We start from the raw sequence: 25,286 nt of genomic DNA on the forward strand, positions 1-25,286 counted from the left end.
CTGGTCAGCAGCAGAACGACCACATCAGGTCCATTCAACATAGACCTCCTCCTCCTTCCATGCATCCCAACATGCCGTGGACCTTGCTTTTGCCCCTTCCATTTGCTCCTTTGGTTCTCCTCCCTGCCCCCAATGCTCCTTCAATGTACCCTGTGCCACTCTCAGTGCACTCTGCACCCCGCCAGATGGTCCCTGTACCCCTTTCACATTGTCCATAAGCCCCAGCTTCATGATCAATGCAACCTTTTGATCCTTGATTGACATTGATAAGGTGCACAACTACCCAGTCTAGAGGTACTGGATGTCGAATTGAGCAGCATAGGACCACTATGCAGAGAATTAAGTGGTGATGAAATAGTCGCATGTTATGGTATGCATAGGAAGCGTCATAATCTTAAAGAGACCCTTTAGAGCTGGGCTAAAGCTTGCACCCTATCCTCTGAGAACTTACTGAGGCTTTAGAGAAGGGGGGATGTCAAATGTGCTGCGGTTTGAAAACCCAAATAAATACATATATTCTCTCTTGTACCCGCAGCACTCTCAAATATGCTGAATAGTTGGTCCCTGCCTGGCTCCATGAGCGTGGGAGATGACCAAATCCCCAGTATCCATTTTGCCTCCGAGTCCCGTTCTCTCTGCCTTGCTTCTTCTACAGCCCAAAGTGCAATTTCAACCAAATGTATTTTCACTCCTTGATCCTTGCCCCCAAAATATTTCTCACCTCTCCCCAACCTTAATTCAGGCTTGTTGATACCTGCACATCACCATTCTTTGACATCCCTCCTACTCAACACACACTTTAACAAGTCTCTTCTGATGATCCCCCAGGTATTTGTCAAACAATCAAAACCAATCGATGCACAATGCTTTTTAACTCAAATTAGAAACACATCTGCATTGATCAAAAGGAAATGTAAGCAATAGCTATGCAACCACCTTCACTACAAAAGGATTTTTGGGTTTTTATACAGGGACTTCAAAAGATCAAGATGATACGCATCACATAAAGGATGAGGGCATTTGCCAGTATACATTTTGGAGAAAAACACATGCTTTGTGCCTGTGTTTTCGGGTAAGGCCTCATGAGGATGACAAACGGAGTCAAAAATGGCCAACTATGGAATCAGACTCAGTAGATCATCAAAAGAGGCATTAATCTGCCTTCTGTTACAGATTTTCTTTCAGTGAGTAATAAGAAGCAAACAAGGACAATCACAAATCTTGTAGACTCGCTCGCAAAGTCTAATTTTCCACTTTTGGAACAATGATTGCACTTCTTTTTTATGCCTTTTGAAAAACTGATTCATGAGTTAAGAAGGGCAATCACTATTTCCAGTCAATATCAGTAGGAAAAACATTAAATGTCTCCTATTGTTACAATCATCTATTCCGTGGCAATCGGAAACTAACACAAAAATGCCCTTCAAAATAAAAGCCAGCCTCTGAACTAAAAAATCGTAATAGCTCTGTTTTATGTTCAGATGCATTTTTATTGGAACTAAATTTTATAAGATTTTAAAAATCAATGAATCAGTCAAAAAATAAATAAACAGCACATAAATACACATCTAGTCTTCGCAATCAATATCATGTTTGCTTCCCCATAAAATTATAACCAACTTTAACAGGCAATGGAAACAAAAGTAAAGAAACACAGGAATGTCTAACAAGCCACTAAACACAGCTGGTACCTTGGGAATGATATAAAAGTATCGACTGCATTCTTGGCACGTTGTAATTACGCTAATTTCTGAGAAATAACGTCTAATGCATACGCAACCATTAATAAACGAAATTGGTGGAATTAAACATTCAGATTTCCTTGGGGAGAAGGAATGCATATAGAACATTCAATGATAGTTTGAACAAATAACATGCATTAGCTTTCCAAAGCACTCAAAATAACCATCGTATTCAGCCTGGTAGACAAGGTTTCGGATATATACAATTACTTTCTAACAAATATCTGGCAAAAGGGGGAAAAAAAAGTAAGCAGCGGTTTATTGGTGATTAAATATTCGTTTTAGTTGACCAATGGGCCATCAGTGCTTTCTGTTTGAATTCATCACAAAAAGAAAAACCTCTTCATGAGGGGTTTCTTCTTTATCACAATCGATTAATTCTGGGAGAGTGTAATTGATATCTTCTTCCTTTGGAAATGCATGCACCTGTTGCCACATTCTAACCTTACGTGCTTTAACACTGGTTCTTCACAGTTGCTGTATTTCACTGAGCTGCTTGTTACCCCGTCACTCCCATTATTGTAAACCCGAGTTACACTGCATCAACAAAATAAAATGCACATAATAAACTATTGGTACACAAAAGCAGAGTCAAAGTTACTAATATTCTGCGACTTACTTCTTGCTGCAGTTCTTACCAATGTGAGTTGAAGCATTCCCCAAAACAGGTCTTCCATACAACATCATGCAGAACCAGATAAAAGACCACAGTGATTCCCGAAGGTCTCTTATTACTCTTATACATTATTACTCTGACCAGCCCTCCGAAGCAGATATAAACCAGACATTCGCCCATTCTGCCTCTTGTGGCAGCATGTCTGTGAAACACCCATTGATACACTTTTACGGTAAGAGAAGTGGTACTTTTCTATAGGTCTTGTTACAAATGCACTGTATGAGAATGCATTTGTCCCTCATAGGCTCCCATCTGATGACCTGACTCTTGGAAGTAGATGGTTTCAGAATAACGCCCGTTCTCAGGGCATGGTGCTCACTTTGTTCAAACCAGAGGCCGATATCAATCAAGTCGGCCCCAGTCACAGCATTTTACGCTGTATCAAAATATAAATTTGTTGTCATTTGAAGAAAGGGGTGTATTTTGGGGTTCCATGTCCGTTTGCAGACACGTCCTTTTTTTGATGCAACTTTTTAGGAAGAATTATATCGAAAAAAACTAATCAAATGTTGTGTTCTCTCTATTTGGTGGGTCCCCATCTTCCCTATATTTGAAACCCTATTCCAACCCCTCTCTACTCCTTTTATCCCCTCCCCCCCCCCTTCTATAGTTGGATGGAGTTTTTTTTTCAGTAAAAATTCCACAGAAAGAACTCTTGTCGGCCAAACGACAATATGAGTATTTTGGCATACTGTGTTTTGAGTGCTGTAGGATAGAGCTTTGTAGAGCTTCACAATCTTAAGGACTCTGAGCACGAAAACGGATCAAAGAAGTTGCTGACCAGATAACATCAAGTAAACTTTGTTACTTGGTTGATTGTTCCCCGGCAAACTCTCATCTTTCCCTCAAAGCCCCCCTCCTCATTTTCAGGTGACGTTAAAGGAAGAGGATTTGGAATGAACTCAGGGTAATGCCTGGGAGAGGGCCGAGGGTAGGGAGAAAGTTTGCAATATCATCAAAAATCAAATAAGTGCCCTGGGTAATTTTTTTTTTTTTTTTTAAGTGTCTAACAAAGACCTGTCTATGGGAAGGCTTCAGGTCGCATTGTAAGAAATATGACTAGGAAGAAGGAACACAGATTAATGAAGATTGCCAGGAAGTATATTTGGGTCATTCATGTGTGGTTTCAACAAAAATAATCTATTCCACTGCTAGATTCCAGATCTAACAGCCAGAGGAAAGTGCCTTGGATTGGCAAGGATATACATGCCATGCAACATCACTGCATGTGTGATGGTCCCAAAGGAATAAACCACAATACCTCCTGCACCCTCCTTTTTGAATATTTCCACCTGGTAAGCAGGATCCAGGGAGAACACTCGCGAGCGTATGAGGGTGCACATGAAGAATCTGCAGATGGATTGTATCTGTCAAATACAATGTTACCGAAAGTTGGAAACCTAAGTCTAACAGATTTGTGATTCAGCACATTTTACAAGGACAAAATATGAAATGCACATTTTCCACATTTAGAAAGGTCTATCTAAAATTCTGCTCCAACACTGATTTTTCAAAAATTGTCCGTAAGCCTCGCCTCTGCATACAGGAAAATTAATTGGAGAAGCTAGCAAAATTCACTGTTGTGATGCTTTGGCAGATATATAATATATATATAGTAGGACCACATCTAAGAAATGCAGAAGTAGATGGTTTACCTCCGATGGGGTGACTTTTATTATATGTGCAGTGGCCACTTTCTGATCCACCTCATGGAATGGAGATATGCACAATATTATGTATCTGGTCTGGAGAGGGTTTAGTAACTACCATTGCTTTGTGAGCTCCCCTGGAAGCAATACAGAGCAGACTTGCCCTCTGAACTCTTGTGGTGCAGCCCAGCCGGTCTCATCACTGTTAAAAAAGGAGAATCAAAGAAAGCTGAAAGCAGAATACATTGGTTGTTGTGAAATCCAATCTAACTGGAAATCTGAGCTGCTCTTTAACATGTAAACGTACAAAACATTTATATATATGGATTCACTGCACCTACCCAATTGGTATCGAAATGGCCAAGCAATCGCTTACATTAGGATTCATTCCATGCCTGAGTCTCCATAATGTTCATTTGTCACAGCTGTGTGTTTCTCATACATTGGTAGTTTTTTTTGAGAGCTGTAAGAGTGATTTTTGTACATTTTGGCTAAGGAAAGTGTAGTTAGAAGTATGACAGACCTAGGAATCTATGGGGTAAAGTAACCTCTCCAAACAGAGAAAATGCAAAACCGGACGAGAAAGAAAATATAGATGATTTCCAGTGAGGGATTGTGATGCTGCCAACGCTCTTTTTTTCGATAACTTGTTAAAACAAAGTAAAGGATTCACTAATGAAGGAAAAAAACGAAATAAATGTAAAGTAGCAAATGTTTTTTTTACATAGACATGAACCAAACTACGGTTTCACATAACACCTAGCAAATTCTACAGCTGTTAAAAGGAGGCTTGTATATATTGGGTACTTAATGTTTGAATTATACAGGCAGTTAATATGAGGATCATCTAGCAGTGCAAAGACCAAGCAAGTTTGGTAAAATGGAATCTTTCTAAGAGCCCTTGAGATATTCCTGAACCATGTGTGGTGTAAATAATCACCCTTCCCGTCAAAATGTTTCAAAGACATACAAGATGTCTAGATACTTGCTTTCCATGCGACACTGAAAGCCCGTCCCTCGGAAGCCAGTGGAAGGGGGATATTCAACTTTGAAAGTGGAACATAAAAACTAAGATTGGTCTGGTCACACCAAGTGGATTTTGTTTATGGTCCTCCCTCACATCACCTGTTCTTTGAGGCTAACAACCAAGTGCTGGCTTTAAAACTAAAGGAGAACATTAAAGAATACATAACCAATCAAAATTAAAGTAACAGTGCAGTTTGCCTCTACAAGTACTATAAATATAGTACTGGCTTGTCCTTACTCCAGACTCCTGGGATAGCCACACCATTTGTACAGAAAACAGAACATTTCTTGCAAAGCATAAAAAAGCAAACCAATGGATGCATGTGCAAAGGCCCTACTCCCTGAACACATGCACTGGCTTGCTTCCCTCCATCCCTTCTCTCCACTGAAGGTGTTTTGTGCAGAGCCGTAGTTATAAAGCTGTTTTTTCTTAAAATATTGTGGATCCCTTGTCTATTGTACATGCTACCTTACAGGTCCTTATTTAGTTGTTTATACTTCAATGATTGAACTCTAAAAGATGACAGGCCACCTTGCTCAATTTTCAGATAATGATCTTCACAATATGGGTCTACATTGGTCCTGGTTCTGCAGTGTTGTGTCTCCCTTTCGGATCAAGGCATCAAGAAATGGTTTCAGTGTTACGTTGTTGCCATCAACACTGTAGCCTCACCGACCTTAAAGTACTGTTTTGCAAGGAAGAAGGTGAGTAAACCTTTTTTCTTAAAACTGCTGAGCCCAGCCACTTGCTGTTTCTGAACAATTTACAAGCAACAGTTTCCTCCCTGGGTTACCCACAGCTCCTTCCGAGCTTACGGTAAAGTGCCCTTGAGGTCATTCTCCAGAGGATAATTAAGAGCCCAGTGGAGCAAATTTTTGTGCAGCATTCTTCGAGACATCTTCCGGAGCTCAAACCTGGACTGTTCCCAAGGCTCTAGTGCAGACTAACACCGACAACATCTATGATAACCGATCTATCTAGACTGCATTAGGAAAATGTAAAAGGGGTAGCACCTGTTAAATAGTTTCCAGCCACCTCTCCTGACATGCAGAGAGAGACGAAGAAAGGCTTATGTCCAGGCATAAGCCTGAGAATCTTAAGGCCTCCTCCCCTCCAGGACTCCCTTGCCCTGTTGAGCACAGGATGATGTCCTAACCCCTGGAGTCTAAGGGGCACATGCTATGGTTCAGAAGTACACGCAGCATAAGTCACATGTAGATTGATGCACACTATGCATATTCATGCTCTGAGCAGTCATCTGAAGTCCAATCTTTGCAACTGGTCAAGGTGGCAAAAGCTCATTGGGTAATGTGAATACAAAAATCCCTTACCTTCAGCAATGTTCGTTCTGATGGATTAGAACCTCCTCCCACAGATTCCTCATCTTAGTATTATCAACCAGACAGAATATTTGAAAATGCCTTCTGCCACCAAAGAGCACAATGCAGCTCTGTGTCAGCTCTACACGTGCAATAGGCACCCATTGCGCCGGCTATGACATCATAAGCAGTATATATGGACGCAGCAGATCCCCATGACCTCATTTCCACCCAGCTTTCCCTGCACTCAAACTGGACGATCGTGCTTTGATTAATCAATTGGCCAAGTTTGCGAATGAGATGAACGCTCTGTCTCTTCAGTTTCGCCACAGCCATGAGCTCTATGAAGACCACCGTGGCTGACAGACTGTTACCTCTAAGGGTTCACATGGATGAGGAAATCGGCATCCTGGAGTGTCAGGCACAAATAATGCTTGCAGAATTTAACCCATAGTCACTACTGTCAACTCTTCAAAGGCATTTGTTCAACCGGGTTAAATCTAGGGTAGGCTACAATCTAGCATCCTTATTGGGAGCAAGGAGTACCTTTTCCAACTGTTGCTGAGGCACATATAGCTGCTAAGCATGCCAGAAGGTATTCTCAAAAATGGAAATGACCAATGCAGGCATGATTTCTCTGGTGCAGAAATGGACAGTCCCAGAGAATTTGTAGAGGCACTGAAAGTCATGAACTTCTCTCAAGAATCACCAGTCTTGGAATCAAATCTTCCTAAAAGGGAATATTGAAAAAAACATGCTGTGAACAACCTAAAAAAACTTTGCTGTAAACAATCCGGTATGTGGTCGGACTTTCATGGTGCTCACGTATTTCCCCACCATCTGCTGTGGCATAGTGAAATAGAGGATTTGCCTACCAGCCTCTCTACCATCTGACACTTAAATATTATTTTTAAAAATTCTAATGCCATATTCAGCATCACAAACTACTTCTAAAAGGGTATTGTTAATAGGCGGAGGAAGCATTTGCTGCATGTAAGCCCAAGCTGCAGGCGAAACACTTTTCCCCGCAAAGGAGTGTAGCTTCTTGGATTCCCTCTCTGAAAGCATATTAAGGAATGTGCTTGGCTAAGATCTCACACTGTAAGCCAGGTCCCCCAGACTGTCAGATTTGTTGCACGTTAGAAAACACAGAGTACCCAGAACACTGCCTATGTTTTATTTCAACGTTCCTTCACATAGGAGGTGCAAATGAAGGCTTCCCTCAAATAAGAACATGTTCAGGCATGACCCCGCTGAAGATTACGACTCCTTGCTTGACATGTGACTCCAGGGTATCTGTAAGCTTGTGGGCTAGCCTGATAGCACCTGGGTAGAACATCTAAGATAGTCAGACTTGTGGCCTAACCGGATTAAAGGACATGACATCATTTGAATGGCCATGACATGCATCAGGAAAGTCCAGCTCATGGTATGCAGCTAACCCATTAGGCTCTTAACGGTCCAAACGTTAAGTCTTTGATGTATCTCAAAAGTTCCCAAAGGGACTAAGGTCCTCTGAAGAACCCTCAAAGGGGTTGTAGGCAGGCTCTAGGCAATCTGCACACCATTAATCTGCTCAAAATTGGGCAAAGCTTGATGCTGTGAGAAGCTCAGCAGTGGGGTGATATGTCCCTGGTGCACTGCTCTTGAGTCAGTCTGCTTAAGCACTAAAGGCACAAGTTGGTCCAGTCCCACTGGCATTTGGGTGCCAGGGCAGTATCAGTCTTGAGGCCAAGGAAAACTTGAAATGTGCATTTGCACTGGTCCCCACATCCACTGGTGCCGGAGGAAATGGTGGCCTAAAGACCAACCCCAGAGAAGTACAGTGTATGGTGCAAAGCCTCACAGTTCTGTTCAGTGAAGATGCAGAGGGGGCCTACCCAGAACGCACTAGAGCATTCTCTTGAAAAGGGGCAAGCTTATAACTTAAAGCCTCTAAGTGAGCCACAAAGAACATCTTAGGGCAGAAACTGTTTTTGTTCCTTCCATAGCACAGGAATCCATGCCTTCTGGGAGCTACAAATGGAGACCTGTGATGGGGTCCAATGGCACTGCCCTCTAAAATTAGAGGGTGAGTGGTGTCTAAAAGAAGAGGATTCCCTCCTTGATATTTTTCTCTTTCAATTATTAATTTCCTTAGCTAGCTCTGTAACTGGGGCTGGCTATCGGTCCTGTCTTCACAGCAGTGGCAATGGGTGCCACTTACCTCTTCACCTACCTTGGTAGTGTGCAGGGACTCCCTCTGCAACAAATACCTTGAAGCTTTAAGATGCATAGTCTGGCGTGATCTGCAGGTATCTGTGTTGTGAGCAACACCCAACTAAACACTTCAAGTGCAGATCCGACACAAACATCTACTACTTGAAATTCCGGTCAGCCTCCAGAAGTCTCCCGCGAGGACATGCTCATGGGTTTGGCAAAAACCTTGATGGCAAGTTCGAGGAGTAGTAACTGCAGCATAAACTGGAATATGCAGGCATGGGTGGCTCCATATACACGCTGCATCAAAGGCGACAACAGTGGTGCCATTGACATCTGTTGATGTGGCTATGCGATGGCAACAACTTCCAGCGGTCGCACAAGGATTTCAGAATCCAATCAGCACCTGGAGCTAGCTCAAAGGATTAGGATTGTGTGAAAGGCAAGCATCCATTGGAAACACCAGCCAAACAACCTTATGTTTGAATATTTCCACCAACTAAGGATCTTCAATTTTCAACAGAAAGGCTTGTAGAACCAACACATGGCTTAACTTGAGTACTGCCTTTTGTTTTTATGTGTAGATATGAGCACCTGTAATGAAAGCTTATTCCCTGCTTTTCTGAAGATAAACGTTCTTTAACTCTTTTTAATAAGAGGTAGCTCTTTTAGCTCACCTCTGAAAGCAGTGTCTCCACATTGGAGGACTGACAATGGAATCAGAAAGAATAGTCAAGAATTAAATAAAATAACATACGTTTACTAGTTAGACTCTCCCAACTTCGACTAAACTATCTACATCTACTGGAAAATGGTGGTGCCATGCAGAGATGTAAAAGTAGATTAGTTGAAACCTTGAACTTAGCTGCAGGAGAACCTGCAGCAAGTAATGCATAGAATGTTAGCTTGTACAGTTGGTTACAAAGTCAACATGCCTAAAAATGAGTTGCTCCAACCAGAAAAACCGAAGTGCTGAGCCAAGTCCAAACAATTTGTCTGCATATCTTGCATTACTTCTTAAAATATTTGTGTCAGTGTTTAGGCAGAGTGGCATACATGATGGCCCCTCTTCATCTGCCCCAAAATCCACAATGCGATTCCTGCCTCCATTAACTTGTAGGGTATGGGTCCGCAACATTTGACTCTCCAGATGTTTTTTACTACAATTCCCATCAGCTGTAGCCAGCATAGTAAATGGTGAGGGATCATAGCGATTGTAGTCCAAAACCTCTGGGGAGCCACAGTCTGCAGACCCCTGTAGTGGGGGCAACTGCTTAACTTTTTTTAAATCACCTGACGTCAGAGAATGGCGTCCATCATTGGACTCTAATTTTGGAAAGGTTTACAGTAACCTTAAAGTATTACAGGGCGAGATGAGGCCTGCAGCACGCATGTTGAGGAAACGAAATGGTGGCATTGCAGCCCTGGGGACTTTGTAGAGAATCGCAGGGCTAGCACTGTGTGAGGGCTTCCCCGGTTAGTCCACTGCTGAGCATTGAGATGGTTCCCTGCAGCAAATGGTTATTACCAGTTTCTTTTTCAAGTTGGTCCTCAAACTGCAGCAGTGCACTCATAACTAAATTTGTAAAGCAAACTTAATCAGGGCTCTCTTTGAAGCGGTGACCTGGAAGGGCATGGAAAGTTCAGAGTCAAGGTGGAAAGTTATAAACACACTGCACATTTTGGCTTACCGACTACACTGAAGGATCATCGGTTAATAAGGGAGAGTGGTGTATAAACAAAGATAACATTATGGTGGATAAATGATACAGGTGGGAGATGGTGCATTTCTTTAACCAAAGGTCAATGCCCATCTGCTTCTGAGAGTAACATGACAGACTGCTTCCATGAGCTGCCAGACGCATCAGGGCCTTGCAACCGACAGTGGGTAAAGTTCAGCATTCAATCTCCCCTTGTTTCAATGCTGGAATGGCTGGAGGGCCACCTGAAAGGGGCTCAACAAGGTCTACAGGCCACCGGTACTCAAGCTGAAGACCCTTAAGCAAAAGATGAACTGCACCGAAGAGCAGGTGCAAGATACACAACATCAGAAATCAGAAGATGGATTCCATGCTGATCCATGACAAAAATGTGAAGGGTGCTGAAAACTTCAAACGCGCTGGTAGCGTACGAGTGCTGGGAGTTGGCGATGGAGTGAGGCCATAGTGACTTTGTGCCACATTATAATCTTTTTTTCAACACAGAGGTGGACACTGCAATAATGGTAAGCAATTGGAAATACTAAAGGCTTTCAAACTTCCTAAGAGAGGAACTATACCTTTCCAGGCTGCCAGAGATGCGGACGTGATGTTGCCCTTTAAAGACTTGAAGGTAAGAGAGGAACTCTTGGGAGGGTTAGCTGCCATTAAAACATCCCAAAATTCCTGTTTCTCTTCCAAATGCTCCCTGTGCAAGTCCCCAAGGCCTTTTTTGATGAAACAAAACGAATCCTCCTTAGATTCCTCTGGCAGGACAAACAACACAGGATTTCGTATGAGGTATTGACTAGGACCAAGGAGGATGGGGGGGTGGGCTACCCCGATCTTGAGACGTACTATAGGGCATCCCAGTTGAGGATCCTGGTCGATCACTTCACACCGGGAACGAAAAAACAGTGGGTAGCCATGGATAATAGGCCCCTGGCGCCTGTCACACTAGAGGAATGGCTCTGGGTCCCAAGGAGTACGATCCCCAGAACCGTCTTGAACCACCCGATTCTGAAAGTATTGTGGTCCCTATGGAGAGAGGGAGGTTACTACAGATGGCTCACGACATGGCCCTCCCCCTTGAGCTGTATATGGGCCCCCCCCTTTCCTGGCCAAAATAGCGGAACCAGCAGCTTACCAGACGTGGCTCGAGGCGGGCCTTAGTAGGACCGGCCAACTGTGGGTGGGGGTCTCCTTCCTCCCCCTGAAGGACCTTGAGGAAGCCCTGGGAATAGGCACGCTTTCCCCGTTTCGTTATCTTCAGCTCAAGGGTGTCCCCTCACCGAGCCATCTTGGGGCGATACCCTCAGGAGGGAACTCACAGACTTTGAAAAGCTCCTTTTGACCGCAAAGGGTTCCAAGGGGATAATCTCTCGCCTATACAAGCTCTTTCTATTCTCTATCCCCCGAGACCCACCACCAGCACGCACACAATGGGGTAGGGACCTAGGCGAGGAAATCGATGACGAGAGATGGACAGAGATGTGTAGACGGGCTAATCGGTCCACATCCTCCCTCCAATATCGCCATCAGGCCCTCAAGATATTACACAGATGGCACTACCCCCCGCAAAGGATAGCTAGAATGCGGCCAGGATATGACCCACACTGTTGGAAATGCAAGACAGAAAGAGGTGACTATATCCACATGTGGTGGGGATGCCCAGTGGTTCAGAAATACTGGGACAAGGTGCGGGCCTGGATTAAAGGGGTGGATGGGATCGAACGAGCTTCCTGCCCTTGGCTCCTCCTTTTCGGGATATAGCAACGGGGAGGACCAGGATAGCACTCAAGACCACATGCTACAGGTGATGCTGGTAGCAGCTAGATGCTGCCTGGCACAGAAATGGAAACACCCGAAAATGCCAGGGGAAAAAACCTGGGTGACCAAAGTAAGAGCCATCTACGACATGGAGTTCCTCACACACCTGCTTGATGAGCCCAAGTCCAACATCGAGGAAATCTGGCTCCCCTTTTTTGACAAATACGGCCGAGTGGTCTAGGACCTGGTGGCTGAGCTGAGGGATCCCCCTCCTCCCCAAGGACACGGGACCATGGCCCAAGGACCCGGTTGTGAACTGAACCCGTTTGATCCGCATGACTTTGACGTGCCACACGCACAATGCACTGCCGCCTCTATCACTAAAAGAGCCCGTTACGCAAGTAACTACCTATGCTATGAACGCTCGAACTGAAGGGGGGTGGGGGGAGGGAAAAGGAGGGAGGGGTAAGGGGTGTGTTGCGTTTGGTTTTTTCTATATGTTAACTCACATTAATAAATGCAATGTAATAATGTAATCTCGTAATGCACAAAGGAAACCTAATAAAATCGATTTTCAAAAAGAAAACATCACAATTGGAGGGACAGAAAATGGTCATTTCTGGATGCGAGCACCTCATCTATAGCCAAGCAATGGAAGATGTAGGACTTTAAAAAAGCAGGTGACTTTATTGCATTGGTCGGCTTCTGTGTGTTAGTGGTGCCAAGGTGGTCTATGCTGGGCGCTGCAGGTGGTTGTGGAACTGAGGGTAGCTGAAACCTTCAAAGATTGTTTACACTGTGGTATAATTAGGGGGTAGAGGCCCCTCCATGAGCATGTTCTGTTCTATATTTACTATGTTTTCTGGAAATAAGATTGGGTACAATTGGTTGACGGGATGCTTTTCAACTTGAGCAATACTTTACTCTGGGGTTTGTTCGGCCAGTATTTGGCTGTAATTTGTATCTATGTGTACATGAAATTCTCTCCTCTTTTGGTACACCTCTCCCATTTCCTTCCTTTTTTTCTTTCCTTTGCCTTCCTTTTTCTACTTTTATCAATGTTCTTCATAGTTACTACTTTTTCTCCTTAATTTCCCCTTCTGCTACTCTGCAACAAATGAGTTTTACAGAGGTGATTTTCATTACTTGGGAGTTTGCATCTAATTTATAAACCTAAATATTTCATATAATAATTGGTTGTATATTTACTGGGATTTCTTCATAAGTGGAACAATTATGTGTTGAGCTAACTAAAAAGAAAATACATGTGCTCTTCATGGAAGCATCATATCATCATGAATTACTTCCCATAGTACGAAGGTGTGGGAAACCGTTCAATGCTCAATGTCCCGCCAGAACAACAAATGTCCCAGAGGTATACCTTTCCACAAGTTACAGCCACCTTTGCAGATTCTCTGTAAATAGAAAGGGAAAGCTAATTTGGCCAAAATTACAAATTAGCCGCTTGTACGACTAACGACTCTTTGTAGAATAGTTAACAGAGGCTGGTATATATTTTTTCCAAAATCTCTGATGGGCAGATCAGGTTTCTCTCTCCTATCCAGTCTGTTGCCTCAACCTGACGGAGAAAGTGATCCTCAGGTAAGAAACTGGAAAGCCGATATTAAAATCACTAATTCAGTTTACTTCAGTTTAGATGCGCTTGCAAAATTAAGTTTTCATTTAATGAAGTCCACAATATGAGCACCTTTGTTCAGAACCACAACTTTGGAAACAGGCTTTTCAATGGACATGGGCTGATTTAAGTTACTGACACAGCTGTAACCAACACGGTGAAGTTAGAGGCATTTACCAACAATTAGTACATTCATTTGAAGAAACAATAAGTGCACAAATGTAAGTAGTTCAATTCTGTCACTCCTTGATCTTAACCTGGGCAGTTTGAAAATGACCTTTGTGAAATGCCTTCACAGCTGTTGTCTCTAAACCAGAGTTAGTGACTTGCTACTGAGTGGTTACAGGGCAAAAACAATCTAACAAACTTGAAGCTGTGGTTCCATCACTGACCTATTGTATTTCAGAAGCCACATTAACATAACATAAGAAAATGTTAAGATGTAATTGAGGAATGTAAATCAAACTGCATTAAGACAATGGCTTCGCTGGTGTAAACGTGGCCCAGTGCTGTGCTTCCTTAACATGCATCACTACAAAACTAAACAAAATCCAACGGTGGGAGATGCATGATGATCTCATCAATAAAGACATTTTCATAAAAGCGCCATAAAAATGAGGGTAGACAAAAACACAGTGAAATTGAAAGTGGAATTAGGTTTGAAAAGTCTCTTTTCCATTTACCAATGGGATACATTCACTGCACATTATGCCAGTGCCATTCCCCTTCTTCAAAACACATTTGTATATACTCACCTGAAGACACTGTTGCTTTTTCGCAAACTATATGCCCTCCCCTACAGATCCAATTGGACACTGAATGAGGACATTCTTTCCATAGATAAAGCTCCAGAGCCTTTTTCAGATGACTAAAATTGACGGCTATAATTTTGCATTCACGCCGGTAGTACAGCAGCTGTAGTATTCTGACTTTCTTTTTAAGATTAAAAAAACGAGCTGTAGTACATGGGGAGTATTCTCACTTAAAAATAAAATACAGTAAGTTATATCGAGATTTTGGCAATGCACAGTATATATAGTCCATGAAGAATTGTTGCTTTCGCAAATACTCTGTAACATGACAATTGTCATCTTCAAATATTGATTGTGAGCAGTCTTCAATACACCTAACCAAGAAGTCCAAAGAGGTGACTTGACAGACTTTGCATTTAATCTTTGTGAGGTTTTCGTTTAGGTTTTTCTTCATATGATTCACCAAATTCATTCACTCTAGTCTTATCCACAGGATAAAGCCTTGAAGGTAAAAACAAAGACATCAGTTCGTTTTTTAATGTTAACATGCAGGTACAAATATGATAATCATATCTATCTACACACACACACACACACACACACACACACACACACACACACACACACACACACACACACACACACACACACACACACACACACACACACACACATTCAGGTGTACCACAGTCACAGCACGCTGTAATTTAATGGCGTTGGTTTCTCTGCAAAGTCAGAAAAACAGCCCACAGAGTAGCAATGCAAAATTATCTAGGGCATTATTTCGTTTTATTTTTCAATCAATATATCATGGGGGAAAGAAAATAATTTGCTTCTTCAAATTTTGAAAGAACAAATTACTTACCTCTGGTAATGCTCTTTCTGATGGATACAATGATTCATCCCACGGATTCCTCATCTCATGAAATACAACTCTGGCTCAATAAGGTCTGCAAACTTTTTTTTTTTTTAATTTGAAAAAAAAAACTACTGTTTTGACATAAAGAAGAAACATTTGTTTCAAAAATCCATACATCCATTAAATAAGTAACAACCATTCCACTCACACTTCTAAGAGAAGAAGCCAGTTAGCAAGAAGGAAAGAAAGGAACAAAATAAAGAAAGGAGAGGCCAAAACAGGAAAAGAGAAGAAGTCTCAAGCTTCTTAAATCAGACTTTGACACAGCAAGTGATAGCAAATTTGGCTCAGCCGACATTTAGTAGTCCAACAGAATGTCAGCTTCTTAGGCACAGCTTAAGATGGAGACTTCAAGAGCACATCCAAGTAATTCACGATGACGCAAACATGTTGCCATTATTGCCAGAAGAAATCAGACACCACCAGGCAGCCATGTGTTCGTCTATGGGAGCAAATTGACCAAGATGTGTAGAGCGCAAGTTACAGGTTGCCTGGCAGGCCAAGATTAGATGTTTCAATGATTCAACTGTACTATGGCAGAAACGGCATAGATTGTCTTTTATCAGTAGGTCTTTTCTTTGCCATCAAATTTCCTTAGATTTCAAGATATTCAATCAGAATCTAAGGAATTGCTCACGGTAGTAAGAGAGCAGTAAGTAGGGTGACTGAGCATTTAATTTTTTTGTTCATTACCCAGCCAGTTGGTTGAAATCAGTTTTTCGCGTTTCTCTAGGTTAACAATCCATGCCCAGGACTCAAATTTTCTTTTTGCATGTTGTGGTCGAATAAAAAGGTCATAATTGCTAATTGCTGCAGAATCGACCCATCCTTGCACTCTTAACCACCATTGGTCCAGTAAGCAGACGTTTTTAGTTGCATGTTTATTTGTGAATATATGGTAAGCCGGAGACTTACTATACACTGTCATCTTTCGCATTAGCGAAATTGATTTCCAGATCACATGGCTGTACAGTTAATTTAGTGATAGTTCATGGCGTAGTGATATAAGTGAGACGCATTGTGGACGATTAAGGGCTCGCTGCCAGAAATGGCCTTCAAGATGGTTCCAGGTTTGCTCATTGATGTTCAAGCTAGCTTCCCTCCGAAAGTTAGTATGGGCACTACCTTTTGCAAGTAGAACATCAGAAGAGGTGTTAGGGAAAATTTGCCATAGCTTTTTTTTTTATTTTTGCTGCTTGGAGTCCCAACCTTGAGGTCTTCAATTTCAAATCCTTCGCCCACTGATGTTCACAAATGGAGTTATTGAACTGGACTCCCAAGTAGCGTATAGAGTCTACTGAAGACAAAAGCTGGCCTCCAACCGCCCAACTAAAGGCTCTCTCTCTTCTACTGGTCTCAGCTCCAATGGACACAATTTTGTTTTTTTCTGTGTTAATTGAGAGTTCGTTAATAGATATTCATAGAGGCAGAGAAGTAGGCGCTGGAAGCCGATCTGGGTCCTGTCTATCAAGACTAGATCGTCTGCATAGGCGATATATCTTACAGGCACCAAATCCGCCAAGAATAATTTGAATAAATCAGCGGCAAGGGAACAGCCTTGCTTAACTCCCCTTGTTGTTGGAATAGAAGCTGATAGTTCTCTGCTCTTGTTAAGGCAAACCCGAACTGAGGTATTCGAGTGGAGAGCCATTATTGGGTTGAGAATGCTGGCTGGACATTTCCATTTATGCAATTTTTACCAAAGCAGGTCACAATTTATACCGTCAAAGGCCTGCTTCAGATCAATAAATGCTAGATGGATTTTAGATCTGGCTTTCTGGGCTTCCAATTTTAAGATTGTTAGTATCGAGAGGTTTACATCGACACCCACACCCTTTGGAAAGCCAGTTTGACGTTCATCAAGAAATCCAGCACCGTGGGCCCAATTCACAAGATTCAATCGTAGATGGGAACCAAAGATTTTACTGATTGAATCAAGCAATGCAATGGGGCAGTAATTATCGGGAATATCCCAGCTGCCCTTCTTGTGAATTGTTACCACGATTGCTGTTAGCCACGACACTGGAAGTTGTTTGTATCCAGCAATTTTCCTGAAGAGACTTTCAATAAAAGGAGCCCACATCAATATTTTCTTCTTGAGCATCACATTGCTAATCATGTCAGGTCCAGCAGCACGAGAGTTTTTTTAGCATCATGATTGCTTGAGTTATGTCAGCCTGGGACATTTCCACCTCCCAGAGCCCATCTTCGGCCCTAAGGTGTAATTCAGGTTTAGGGTTCACACTGGTGAACACTCTAGAAAAGTGACTGCACCATCTGTCACCTGAGATGGTATTCTGGGTCGAATTTATACTGTTCACATTGCCCATATTCAGAATTTGCCAAGTGTCTCAAGTGTTTTTTCGTAAACAGGAGCTTCAGCATCAGTTCTGCGCGACCTTGCTCAACAATTATTCTGTGAGACGTTACCCAGTTCCTATAGGTTGTTCGTCTTGCCTTGACTTCTTCAAGTACCTTGTGCCTTGGGATATGTTTTTTTTTATTTGTCTCAAGTCCCTTCGTAGAGCTTTCTTTTTCTCATGCATGACCTTGCAGAACAGATGTTTGTGGCATTTGCGCAATTGGCTTGGATCATTGTTATCTTTTATACAGATCCATAGTAAAGGAGTGTAATCCACTCCATATGGCGATCTCAAAAATCTTTCAGTAAGGTGTCCAATCTGGGTGACACTTAACCGAAGACGGTTGCCACCTAGATTAGTCTCTACTGGTAGATTATATAAAGGAGCAGAGGTCGTCACGGCCAGAAAGCAGCCAAGTTTTAGTAGCGTATGATCACTACTAGTCATAATTTGAGAATACAGTGTAGTAACCTTGGACTCAAACTTTCTTGAGACCCAGAAGTAGTCGATGATGCTATGAGAAAGGTTGCGGTGCCAGGTTGATGGCGCAGGAATATCACCACTTACTGCACCATTTAGCATCACACAATCGCGCATTTTCATCGCATTCGACCACATTTGCTCTCTGGCCGCCAAACCTTCTTTGGCGGTCCGGATATAACTTTGGGTTTGTTGATCATAATTAAACCATGAACAGTTTAAGTCACTGCAGCATATGATCGTCAGGTTATTGTACCTCAGTATTGCATCATCCATTAATTTACCTATTGTGTTAACAAAGTCTTTGTCGTTAATTTTTGCGGGGTTCCAATAACAGTTGATAATCAAGAGGGATTTATCACTCAAGGTATGCATAGTTGAGCCTTGTACAAATGGATTGGGATTTAAGCATACCGGTGTTGACCAGTTTTGAAACAATCGAACCATTGTTAGCAGGCCCGCACTTAGTCTGCCTTGCACATTTTTAATAGCTGGGTTAACTAGCATGGTGTATCCGTCTCTCAAGGGTGCATCGAGGAGCCACGTCTCCTGTAGACAAATTGCAAACACGTTTTCAAGAGGGGCTTCAAAGTCATTAAACAAGTGGTTGAAGCTGCGAGTGTTCCATGCGAGAATAGAGTATTGTGCCTCCTGTGGTTCCAGTCATAGCTAGTCCTGCACTTGTTGTCTCGGGAGGTTTCCATGTTTGGCGATGGAGTTCCCCAGATGACCATGTGTTGAGGCAGTACTCAAAAGATTCCGTAATTGAGTCGCATCAGCAGTGTTTTTTGCGTTCAGTTTGTTGTCGGCCCTCTCGAAGTTGTTATTTGAGGTAGCTTTCCCGGGTTCAGGGGAGATATCAAAACCAAACATCAAAAGATCATCAGCAGCTTTAAGAATCGTGTTGCGAACCCCGGCTGATTCAATATGAAGCAAAACTGCATCAGAACACGGCTCTGTTACATACTTGACGATTTTGATGTCATCTGAATTGATCAGGCGAAGCGGTGGCACATGTTTGAACAGCCTCAGAACATTTGCACGATTGAAGTTCAGCTCAGTGTCATCTCTATGTATGTTCTGTAATCTTAATTTCCAACTATAGTTGATTGCGTGGTGCGACTTATTTTCATGGGTCCCAGATTTAAAGTGAGGGAGCGGTTTGCGTTGATTTGTGGTAAGTTTTGGATTTAAACTCAGGCCAGCCGAGACAGATTACAGATTTGTCGTGTGCGGCAGCAGAGCTTAATGGCTGATCTGCTTGTCGCTTCAAAGGCATGGAGCTCTCAATAGTTTGTCGTGCTCGAGTAGGAGGTTGTGTGGTCAACCTTGACTCCTCGCCAAAGGCTTGTGGATTTTCCGCATCGCCCGAAGATGAACGTAGATAAGTCGCAAAGATCAGGTGATGCGTGAGCAGTCTTTAGATCTTGTGTCATCGTTTTGGTCCTGGTTTTGCAGGGAACGGCTGACTATTTTTCTCCTTGGTAGAGGGGCCTCTGCATACATTAGAGTTGTGCTCAACCAGGCCCAGCCCAGGAAGTGGCAGATTCCTTATAAAGCTTTTAGTGGTTGAATGACCAGGTAGTGTGGGTTTCAATTTAGATTTCTTCGCTGCAGTAGGGCTCTTTTCCTTCCTGGAAGGAGCTGGTGGCTTAGCAGAAGCGGCGGCCACTTTTATTTTTGGCTGGGTTCCTACCGAGCCTGTTTTAGCTGGGCCCGAAAAAATGACCAAATGAAGAGAATGGATTACCAAGCGGCTCAGTTTGTGTCTCGGCTTGTGGTGTCGGACTAACGCCAGTTGAAGAATCAACACCAACCAAGGCAGGCAGATCATGTTTCGTAAAAGGCTGAGGATAAGCTGCATCGGGTAGTGGTTGTAGAATAACCTCTGCCAATCCTTGAGCACTGGTTGTAGCTATGGGTTGAGCTACTAGGATATCATTTGTCGCATAGTTAGGATCAGGACTCTCAGGTGAGTGCATTGTGGCGAGATTCTTAGTAATAGAGCTTGGCAGAGCAGAAGACACCAGCTTGTCTGCATTAGCTTCTTTTGAGATGCAGGCACATAGATATTCCGCTGGGGTAGTCTTTTGCGCCGTCTCTTTTAATGCATCAAGAAGACCTTTTATCAGATTTTCGTTTCGCCCATGCTGAAATTTGCGCCGTCTCTTTTAATGCATCAAGAAGACCTTTTATCAGATTTTCGTTTCGCCCATGCTGAAATGTGGCTGAGTCACTAAGCCGCAGTTGCCATTGCATGCTAGATTCTACTTCAGCTTGCATTTGTTGTTTTAAGTACAAGGTAAAGGTAACAAGTTTCTCCAATTTTGTGGATAAGTTCATTAACATCGCCCCTTAGTCGCGGATGGTTTAATTCATTGCCTCGTACAATTTCACAAAGGGTATCATTGCTTGGGACGACGCCACAAGCACATTATTGTGGATTTGGATTGCTGCAGTGACAACTAGATTTCGTACTTGGAGTTGTAGGACACTCATTTCCTGGACTTGCAGCACTTAGTAGCTCCTTGTTTGGAGTGTGGAACTTTGACGGGGGTCGCTGAAGACATGGATGCACTTGCTCTTTTTGAGCTAATGCGGCCTTCCAGCTGTTTAGCCGAGCTCGTCATTTCTTGTGAGGTTCCTTGTTGACTACACTGAAGAGTTTGCTGGGGCGTCAATGTTAGTGGTGCCGACAATGTGACATTGGCTGATTGCAGACTCCGCTGATTCATAGAGGATTGAAACTGTTTTGGTAAGAACAGCTCATTATTTCGTGACGCCTGCCGAGCTAATGCATTGTGGGAATCAGACTTCGATTGCAGTAGTAATGGCACCTCTGGAATTGGTGTCGAGAAGCTGTTGACTGAATTGTCGAGCAATTTCCATATTCAAGTCAACAGGAGCTGAGGCGGAATCATGCTGCGAAAAACATGCCTTTCTTGGCGTGGGCCCTCCGACTTCCAAAGGCATGGAGTTTGACAAGTTGTTCGCTGGTGGCAGCAAGAAGTGTGTGGGTGTTTGCCGAGGCGATGGAGAAACACACTTCTGTGACTTCGGAGTCCGACTGACAGACACTTTTGTAGGTAGGCCAGGCAGTTCAGGCTCACTTTCAGGTTGAGAACCTGGTCTTGAAGGAGAAGTCAAGCTGATTCGTGCTGGCTCCGTGCTTGCAGGGCTTTTACTCGGGCACGCCTCAGCATCAATTGTAACAACTGAATCATGGAGTACTTCAGTGAGTTTGTCCTGCACCAGGCTCGATGCGCTCATAATTTCTGCATCCGTTATGTCAAATGTTGAAAAATAAATGTCAGGCGAGTCAGCTTGCAATGGCGATAGGTTACAGGTTATAACGTTCTCCACTGACGGCACCAGAGTTAAGTCAGCAAGCGAGAGCAGCGCTACTGGCCGTGTTGGCTTTTCAACTTGAGTGTCACTATGCATGTTAGTTGGACATACGGCTGCATCTAGAGGTATGTGGACAGGAGGATCAGCAGTAACGTGGGACGCGACCTGGTGCACTTGGACAGTGACCTGTAAGGGGGTGGCGGAGTGTTTAAGGTAACTGCTGGTTTGCTTACCTTGCTGCCTGCCATGCCTTTCTGTGGAATTGCCGTCCAAGGGTTCAGCATTCGTCATTGCTGGAGGGTTTTATGGTGGGGCTGGGGCATTCTTTGGGGAGTCAACCATGCAGGCCTCCGACACTCGGACTGCTCCCGGGCGGACTGGGCAGACTGGGACTCAGTGCCGGACTCTGCGCCGTGCTCCACACAGGAAAGGAGATTTTATGCAAAGTTCTATTAACAATAGAAACAGGACAGGAGTTTCTCCACAAGAAAGCAGAGGCTGTAGCAGCAGCTCCTCAGTTGAAAGCACAGTCGTTCTGGGCAGACTGGGACTCAGTTCCGGACTCCTGTTCTTTCTCTCAATCTCTTCCTTACACGTCCTGCACCCTCTATCAAGGTGACGCGCACGTGCTACTCGCAAGCGTCAAATTCAAGTCCTTCCTGACAAAAACCATGCAAACATTTTCATCCTCCATCAGGTGGAGTTGTTTGACAGAATGCCTATTCCTTGGTGGTGTCTCATGTTGCCATATACATCCTCCAAGCACCCATGATTAACGGCAGAACTGTCACTCTTAAAAAAAAAATGTTACAATGGAACACATTCCAATTGAGAACTGATCATTGACAGGTAGGTGGGAGGTCTATGGGGAATATGTGGGAAGTATCATTCATCAGGAAGAACTTTACCTGAGGGAATTAATTTGTTCTTCTGATAGGTGCATGCTTCCCACAGATTCTTCATCTTATGAAAATGACTTAAGCCCTATCACAACAGGACAAAGGCAGGGATCAGTTTGAGAAGCGATTACACCAAGACATTTTGTAATACAGACCTACCCACTCTTGCACCCTCCCCATCCAGGGAGTCGAGACAATGTTTACTAAAGTTATAGTTGCAGCGGCCCTCTGGAAGCGTGGGCATGTTACCCTTCTGGCATTTCCTTATGGCCCAATTCATAGCATGTCTTTATGCAAAGCACAATCCATCTAGAAATAGTTTGTTTTGTATGTGCCACTCCTTTCCCATGGCCTACAAATCCCACAAAGAGTTGGCCATGCCGTTTATAATAACTTAATCTAGAAAGTACATTTCACTCTCCCTATTGACGATTGTATTCTAGTCCACAGCCCCCTTTCCACCATACTCTATGGGCGTCCCACCATTACCGACGGGATCGGAGCCATTTGCACTGCAATGTGAAACTTCACCTTTAAAGGTAAGGGTCCGCAAAGGTGTGCAGTGTAGCTCTGCCCCACAAGCCTCATCCCTGGCACCCATGGTCAGTCTTGAGGGCACTAGCTGCATGTTATGGGGCTGGAGGAATGGTTCTATAGAGTAAAGAAGACTATGGAGTAGGAGTGCAAACGTCACTACGGTAACATTCCCTACTCCATGGGTGACTGCAAAACATGAGCACAACTTGGGAGGAGAAAGCTTATTTTACCGACAAAAAAAGATAGTTCAAGACTGCCTGCCCGAAAGCTGCATCAGTTCGGGAACTGGTATCAACAACATAGTGGCTGCAAAAGGGGTAGGGCATGGACCAAGTAGCTGTCTTCCTCGTAGCATCCCAAAAAATGTGTTTCTGATAAGCTATAGCTGTAGCCTTGATACTAAGAGAATGAGCATGCAAGCTATGAAGTGGATCCCGTTTCTATAACTTGTAATATTCTGCAATAGCCAAAACAATCCACCTCACTATAGACTATTTCGAAGCCAGATGAAGAACATCCAAAAGTAATAAACACAGCATAAGATTTGTGGAATTATTTTCTACTGACCAAATAAAACTACAAAGCCCTTCTGAAACCCAGATAATGCAAGACTCTTCCACGTCCAATTTGAGAGAGGTAAAAAAGTGGGTTAGGAATCTGCTTAAATTATGTGTAAAAATGAAACCACTTTTGGGAAACACATGGTGGATGCATATCACCATCTTGTCCTTGTAGAAAACAGTAAAAGGTTTTTTCGAAAATGCTTGATTTTTGCTGTCTAGGCCAAGGTCAAGGTTACTAAAAGACCGCCCATGCTGCAGAAACCAGAGAGAGAAGCCCGGTGGATTGCAGAGAAGAACCCCAGTCCCAGGAAGTACTGGTGGTGTGCCAAAATCCCTCAGAAGGTAACGGGAGGTGCGAGAGATCCGGAGGGGACACAGGGGTGGAAGATAGACGGGTCGGGGACCCTGTTCGGGAGAATTCTCTCATTAGGCTGAATTTCCTAACCTAGTGAGTCCCCCAGCAGCTTTGCTGGATTTCTGGAGTTTGTTTTTTTCTCCTGCCAAGAGTGAGACTCTTTCTCCCACTCTTGGACATGATTTATGGTGTTCCTTTGACTGTTAATGTGTTTTATGGGCTATGGGGTCCTTTACTCCGTAGGTTCTCATGTGTTTTTACTATGTGTGTTACACAGCACCCTCCGTGCAGTAACACAGGGGTGTCATAGTTACACCCACCATAGACTCCATACCCTGGGACTGACTACTGTCTCCCAGGGCATGTAAAGTCACCATTGGCTTTACTAGTCCCAAATTATTGACAGAATCCAGTACAAACCATCATATTGTGGACATACTGGTCGGGGCAATTCGATTGCCCTGGGGTCTGTTAGTCGAGGGGGCACGTCTCCGTCCCCCCTGATCGAGTTTTGGCTGGTGGCAGTGGAAACTACTTTTTATATTCGACCACGAATATTTCCCTATGGGATTTTCCCATTGTTCGAGGCTACCAACTTTAATTATTTAATTCTCATAGCCTCGAACACACCGCCGGTTTATTTAATTAATATTAATTTCGGCGGCTGGTATTTTGTGGCAGGACTCGATTCTAAAATGGCGTTTGTGTTCTCTTCTGTGACTCCAACCCAAGTCGAGCCCTTTGTTCCACTTTTTGGCGGGCTTCTCCACAGAAGTCTCCAAAAGTGGTGCCACTCTGTCTGCTGGGTACCACAGGGGGTGTGGGAGGGGGTTTAGGCACCCGGGACTGAGTTACCTTGGTAACTCAAGTCGCACTCTTGTGTGATTGGCCGGCCGGCTCACCACTTAGCATGTTTGATTGACAGCTAGGCTGAGTGAATGGGGGTATGCTGCATAAAAGCAGGGCTTTGGGGACTGGAACTTCAGAAGTCGCCACAGGACCTGAGAATCCGACGAGGGAGAAGCTGAGCCGACCTACCACGACGACACCACCGGTGGAGCCCTGTGGAACAGACTCACCACTTCCCGACGACAGAGAAGATCTCCCGACTGGAGAGGCTTCTTCCCCTGACTGGTGGGCACAACCAGTTTACCTTCTTCTCTTCGCACCCCAGACCGGCTTGTGGTCGAATTGCCAGTGCCAAGCACCCCGGCAGCCGGATAGCCACTTACCACTGTACCGCGAATCAACGGACCGCTCCTTGTACCTGAGAAACTCCACGGCTGGTTTCTTCCCTGGCAGTGCAACAGACTCCTGTCTTCCTCCCCGACGAGATCCTCTCTTCCCCCGGACGA

General features: G+C 43.8%; 1 protein-coding gene across 1 annotated transcript in view; it reads right to left on the bottom strand.

Annotated features, from left to right (window-relative positions):
* Nucleotides 1-14,750: 14,750 nt before the first annotated feature.
* The window catches only part of CLPTM1L (CLPTM1 like), a 938,124-nt gene continuing 927,588 nt past the window's right edge, over nt 14,751-25,286 (bottom strand). The window contains exon 17 of the mRNA XM_069620583.1: nt 14,751-14,968. Coding sequence (XP_069476684.1) covers nt 14,884-14,968 — 85 coding nt within the window. The 3' untranslated portion in view covers nt 14,751-14,883. The remainder of the gene's footprint in view (nt 14,969-25,286) is intronic.

Source organism: Ambystoma mexicanum, chromosome 5q (assembly GCF_040938575.1).
Source record: "Ambystoma mexicanum isolate Mex_15411 chromosome 5q, UKY_AmexF1_1, whole genome shotgun sequence".
Taxonomy (NCBI): domain Eukaryota; kingdom Metazoa; phylum Chordata; class Amphibia; order Caudata; family Ambystomatidae; genus Ambystoma; species Ambystoma mexicanum.